This window comes from Pinus tabuliformis, chromosome 2_1, assembly GCF_031772625.1.
Source record: "Pinus tabuliformis cultivar Carrire ecotype Pingquan chromosome 2_1, CPIR1, whole genome shotgun sequence".
NCBI classification, from domain to species: domain Eukaryota; kingdom Viridiplantae; phylum Streptophyta; class Pinopsida; order Pinales; family Pinaceae; genus Pinus; species Pinus tabuliformis.
In genome coordinates, this window is record NC_142299.1 from 201,999,242 (window position 1) to 202,006,052 (window position 6,811).

The 6,811-nt window shown below is 36.1% G+C and overlaps 1 protein-coding gene across 1 annotated transcript; it reads left to right on the forward strand.

Annotated features, from left to right (window-relative positions):
• The first annotated feature begins 1,361 nt into the window (after window positions 1–1,361).
• On the forward strand, window positions 1,362–6,202 carry LOC149199438 (serine/arginine-rich splicing factor RS41-like). Its single transcript, XM_089402432.1, has 6 exons — window positions 1,362–1,531; window positions 1,760–1,898; window positions 3,225–3,337; window positions 3,491–3,729; window positions 5,253–5,639; window positions 5,726–6,202. The coding sequence occupies exons 2-6, from the start codon at window positions 1,793–1,795 to the stop codon at window positions 5,748–5,750; spliced, it is 870 nt and encodes a 289-aa protein (XP_089258558.1). The 5' UTR covers window positions 1,362–1,531; window positions 1,760–1,792; the 3' UTR covers window positions 5,751–6,202.
• The last annotated feature ends 609 nt before the right edge of the window (window positions 6,203–6,811 follow it).

The following is a 6,811-nucleotide window of genomic DNA, read 5'->3' on the forward strand; positions in this document are numbered from 1 at the left end:
TAGAATTTTTGGGTAGAGAGGCACTCTCAAGCCCAATATGGTAGAGATGTTGTAATCTAATGTTTAACATTTTACTAAGTCAAATTAAATAAAAATAAGAATAAAATAAAATTAAACAAAAATATTAATGTAATGTAATGTAAACATTTTAACTTGGTCAAAATAAAACAAAAATAAAAAATAAAAATAAAACTAAAATTAACCTAATAAAAATAAAATAACAATAAAACTATAAATCACCCATCGTATTGAGAATCCATGATATTGAACCATGACAATCATGTGGAATGCACCCTATTTAAAGGGGGGAATTAAACCAACGTAGATCCATCTTAACTCCAGATCTACCAAGCATAGAGAGGGATCAAGTCTCTTGAGATGCAAAACTCTTTTAGAGTAAAAAGAGATTTGATCCCTCCTTAGTGAGACTTTTTGGACTTTTTGGTACCAGAATCTTGATTTATTTTATTTAAACTCTTTTTTTGACTGTATATATGGATTAACACCTTGAAAAACCCCTAGGGCACTTCGATTATGCAGGGGTTACCCATCAAGCTTGTGATTTCAATAAAGACAACTCTGTTAAGATAGATCTAGACTAATTATCTACACCTAAGATAGATCTAGACTGATTATCTACACCTAGATTACGAGTTTATATATATCATACTTTAATTTGGATTTAAATTTATGCATATCAAATTTTATTTTAAATTAAAAAAATGCCATTGCTCATATGATAGACTCACAATAGACAAAGAGCTAGAGGTTGTGTACCTATTTGGTCAAGAACTTAGTGAATATAAAAATGTTATAAAATAAAATAAAATAAAACATTTTTTAAAAATGAGTTATGGTTTTTGAGCAAGTGGTATTGATAAGCCATGGTAGTGGCCCATAGTATTGTAACAAAGCGTATTTTCAAGTTAATAATATCCATAGTAAAATGAGGGTACATATTCATGATTAATAATCTTGTTATACTGTAAATATTAAATTTTAATTTTAAAAAAGTTATAAAATTAGATTAAAATAAAATATTTTAGTTTTAAAATGCTTTATGTTTTTTGGAAAATGGTATTGATAAATTATGATAACAAAAATTAAATTATTATGACATTTTGCTAATAATTTTTATATTTAACAATACAATTTAAAATCACATAAAAATAATCATCCACCAATTAAAAAAATATCAATTTAATATCTTTTATTTTTTCCAAAGCTTTAATAAATAACAACATTCCACATTTACTTAACCCATAACTCCATTCCACTCAACCCACCTTTCACTCAACCTAGAACTCCCTTTCCCCCAATTCACAATATGTCAGAGACACCAACATGCATTGCTTCGTTGGACACCTCGTTACATTGCTAGAGAAAAACCGTACTCCCTAACACATGCAATTCTTCTATATTTAAATGGAACTATGTAATGGCTGACCTTACCATAGAACTCACCTTGCCTACTCTCTGTGGCTAAGATAGTCTTACGGATCTGTTCGTCTCGCTGAGCTATCTCTTCTCGGTAAGTCTTTCTTGGGCGGTTTAACATCCTGTGTTCTGCCTTTTCAGATTTCTTACATGTACATTCATTTCATTCTGCCCGCTTCAACCTTTGATCCTTCGAAGAAACCCTAAAGGGCTTCATGATTTTTCATACCCAGGGTTTCAGAGAGACCCTGAAGGGTTATATGAATTTTCAAACCTAGGGTTTTGACACAGACATCATTTTGTTGGGTGTTTTTATGTGCAGATCCAATCGTTGAAGAAGACACCGGGGTTAGCCATGAAGCCGTTGTACTGTGGAAACATAGAGTACGAGGTTCGGCAGTCAGAGATCGAGCGTTTGTTTGGAAAATATGGAAGAGTCGAGAGGGTTGATATGAAATCAGGTAACGATCATCACAGTATTCATATTAATATCCAATATCTATCGATATATCTAAATGTATTTATAGTAGTATATTGCCGCAACAGATGTCTGTAAACCCTTTTACCTGACAATATTTTGTCCTACGTATGACTCTGGTTACCATTGGTTTAAACACTGTAAATACCATCAGTAGTTTGTCAAAACCCTGAACTTGTATCTCTTTGTAGGCTGTTTAAACCCTGTTCAAGTCTGTCCGAACAAATGAATAAATCTTGTTTAACCTTTTCGTCCCCGTAAGAGGGTTCTGTATCTGAATTTAGAAAACTTTAAATGGTCTTTTCAGTTCATTCGGGAGCAAATTGTTGTATAAAGGGAAACGTTAAGAACATTTTTCAGTTATGTTTTTCTAAAATGTAAAAGACCTGCATAATCTGAGTTATTCATGGACCATTGTTCTCAAGAGAGTTGAATGTTTTGGATTCTAACATTGTACGCTTCCGTATCTAAACCCAATTAATGGGCGAACTTAGAATTCTGCTTCCAGTGAAAATTATTGTCCTCATTGGATGGAAATATCACACCTATCTAACAGAATGCAGAGGCTTACTGTAAAAGATCTCCCGTGGGAGAAGATATAGCTGCAGCTATTATTCTTAATGGAATAAAGTATATAAACAAAATCATTTTGATTTTAGATTTGGAAATCATGTCGAATGCATGATTTTCAGTCTTCTTTCCAGCTGGTAATTGGTAACAGTAACCTCTATGGTTCATATCCAAGGCTACAAGCTAAGTTTAAGCAGCAACATTTTTGAAATGTAGGCCTCTGTACTCAAAAATTTCTTTGACGCAGGAATACTTAACAGCATCCATGCTCTTGCTGGAGATCCTGTGCATATTCTTTCATCATGCCATGGATCAGCTAATAGCCTTGTTCAGCAAAGTTGATACACAAATGACATCTTGCATTTTTCTCACGACACCATTATTTTTCATCCCTCCCAAGCCATTTTAAGTCTTCATTCAGGCTCAAGCATGTCAAGAGATAGAATCCATGACACACCACTGCAATCAGAATGGAGCATAACTGGTGACGGCACTTATCTGATGGATGACCTTACAGCCACTTACGGATTAGATTTACCTGATACAATTTAGTACAACATGCAAGGTTTGTGCCTAATGTCTCCTAAGGCAGCAAGTCTTTACGACAATAAGTAACAGGTGTTGTATTTTTTTCTTTGTCGTAGCCTTATATATAAAATCATTTGCGGCAACGCCACACTGTAAGTGTGATTGCAATTCAATATTTTGTTTCTTTATTGAATCTCTTTTATTTCTATAGGTTATGCTTTTGTCTATATGGAAGATGAGCGTGATGCAGAGGATGCAATCCGAGCACTTGACAAGACAGAATTTGGCAGGCAAAGGCGTCGGCTAACCGTAGAGTGGACAAAGGTCATCATTCTATACATTTTCAAATATTAGAGCTGGGCTTTAATTCACGGGCTGTAGATAGATTATGTTTTCAGATACAAGATTTGAAGCAATTGCTGTCGCTGCTCTGCTAATATAAGATAACTAACTGCCTTCTTTTTGAAATTCCTGCAGCATGCTGAACGAGGTCTTCGCCGATCTGAAGATGGAAGAAGATCTGTGACAGGTTTGAAGCCAACAAAAACATTATTTGTGATAAACTTTGACCCGTACGACACCAGAGTCAAGGACCTCGAAAGACATTTTGAGCCCTATGGTGAGGTACTCAATGTAAGGATTAGAAGGAATTTTGCATTTATTCATTACGGATCACAAGAAGAAGCAACAAAAGCTTTTGACGCCACCCATATGAGGTAATGCGGTTATTTTCAAAATGCATGTCTGTAACATTCTGTCTAAACGAATTATTTGCCCGTTCCATATCATTTGTTTAGCACCTTGCATTCAACCTAGTGTATGAAATGGCATGTTGAGTTTATTCTGTCTAATTTTTTGCTTTGTTCAGTAAACATCAGTGTTCCATGGGGATACATCTCTAGGGTGGGGTGCACGCACCTCAAGCTTTCCACACACTTGGGACGGGAATGCCTGGGAAACATTTCCCATGTCCCCCTTCTGGGTAGATGCATGGGGAAATGTCTCTCCAGTGTGGAGGGTGCATTTTCTCAAAAGGGGTGCTTTTGGGTGTTCCCCCACACCCCCCTTAGAGTGGGGTCTAAGGGGACACTTAAAAGCATCTTTTTTGAGGGGAGATGTGTCCCCTCAATTTTGCACAATCCTAAAAATTGAAAAAATCATTAAAAACAAAATAAGAGAAAATGAAAATTAAAGCTAAAAAGAAAAATACATAACAAATATCAAAAGATAAACTAATGTGCAAATCCCTAACTCACTCATTCCACTTACCAAGCTTACCTCTGTTCAACTTACCTTGTAGCACGATCTGACTTACCAGTAACTGTTGTCTCTACTCCCCTGTGGTGCTCCTACAATGCTTATTGCCCATTTTTTATTTTCAGTTTCAATGTTTTGAGTCTTGACTCTGGATATTGATGACCTCAGACTTATTGTTTGACTTATAAGTTATTGCTTTTCACTATTTTTGAGTTTGAGTTATATCAATTTATTTTTCCACTCTGCAAACTTCAGTATCTACTATAGTGTATTTTGCTTAGTACTAATTGGATTCTAGAACGATGAACTATAAATTTAAATATTAAGTCAATTGAGAGTCTCTAGCATGATGAATGATGAATATAATTTTCAAATCAATGTAGATTCTAGAATGATGATTGATGAATATGGATCAATGTATTTCCTTATTGAATCTCATGGTGTATGGATGAATGATGAGTATGAATGATATGTATGTATCAGTATGAATGATGATTATGGATTGGTGTATTTCATCATTTAATTTAATTATGTACGGATCAATGTATTTATGCTTTCATTATCTATATATATATTAAAAAAATTATATACCCCAATGTTTCCCGTCCCCTTAAATTTCCCTAAAATTTGAAGGTACTCCAACATATCCACTGTGCATCTTCCTGCCCCAGTGTCTTGGTGGAACATAGCTAAACATTGAGTACATTTTTTTTTTAAATGTTGCTGATGTGAGGTTAGTTGAATTGCTTTATTTCAAAGTGCTTCTTGGAAACTCTGTTTAAATGGCATTTGTAGAATTCATTTCCATATCATCATTTGCTTGATACCTGGCATTCAGCCTAGTGAATGAGACTGTACATAGCATTCTGAGTTTTTTTCTGTTTAATTTCTGCTTCCTTATGTAAACACCAAGTGGCCCAAGTATTTTTTTTTTTTTTAATGTTGCTGATCTTTTATTTGTTATATGATTGGACATATTCAGCAAATTATTAGATAGGGTGATCACAGTGGAATACGCCCAACGTGAGGATGGCAATAGAAGAGGTGGACCTTCCAGTCCCATTCGAGGAGGTCGGTATGGAAGACCTGGAGAGGATCATGGCCGTGATCGATCGGCAAGTCCTATCTATGGAAGGCGTGCAATGAGAGGCAGTCCTGATTATGGCAGGGCTCCAAGTCCTTATGCTAGGCGTCCAGAGAGGTGCAGTCCTGACTATGGTAGGGCTACAAGTCCTATTTATGCAAGGCGTCCAGAGAAGCGTGGTGCTGATTATGGCAGGGCTGCAAGTCCTGTTTATGCCAGCCGCCCACAGAGGAATAGTCCAGATTATGGCAGAGATGCAAGTCCCCTTCTTGAACGGAACCGCAGGTGTGTATGGATCACATATATATCTAGAAATTTCACATCAATTACTCATCAAAGGTTTAACTCCTTTTTTATATTTGTCCTAGCAGTCGATCACCAGTGAGGCGGTCATGACTATCAATCGCGCAGAATCATTCTTGAATCAGTCCAGCACGAGGCAATGGATATTACATCACGAAATAATGAGATGGAGTATTTCTGATGCTGGAGTGGTTTTCAGAATTTTACACTGAATACTTTGGTTTTTAACTGTGTATTGTTAATGCGCAGCCAATACTGAGCACAGCCCTGATCTTATTTTGTCAAACAATTTTTAGAAGGAAATACCACAAAGTTTGTGGTTAACTTGTAAATTGCTGTTCAGCTAGCAAGATTGATAATCTCTTGACCATAACTACTTAATTTGTTAAGTGAGGGATAAGGAGCATGAACGGTATTATTGGGAAGAAGTTAGACATGGACAGAGCCTGTAAAGTATTCATGGCTAGATTTTTGATCTGTACTTTCGTATGTTTTTCAGAAACACTACATTTAGTGCCCTAAAAAGAATTACAGTTTGATTGTTATTTTGTCTCAACGTGTTTTTTTGGAAATAGTCTAAAAACAGTCTACTGCTCAACCCTGGATAATTCCCTACATTTGTGATATTAGTGAATGGTGTCCCCATAATGTCCCATAAACCGAAATTTATGAATGGTGTTCATAAATCTCTTCCAGCGGTGTCCATGATAAATCTGTTCTGGTCAACACTGGAAGCTTATCCATATAAATGGTGGTTCTTTGGATGCTTCCCGACATTTGTGAATGGTGTCCATAGTGAACTTGTTCATGTAGACTAGTATACCTTGCATAACCCTGGATGCTTCCCCATATTTGTAATATTTGAGAATGGTGTCCATAGTGAACTTGTTCAGGTAGGCTAGTATACCTTGCATAACCCCGGATGTTTCCTAATATTTTTAATATTTGTGAATGGTGTCCTTAGCGAACCTATTCATGTAGACCAGCATGCCTTGCCCTTTGAAACTCAGCCATGGATTTTCTTCCCCATTGCTACGAGCTGCCAAACCGGTCAACCTTAACAAGAGCAATTGAAGCCTGGTCTGCTCTATAACAGCATGGTACTCAATCCAGTCAACCCTTACAGGAACAATTGAAGCCGGCTCTGCTCTATG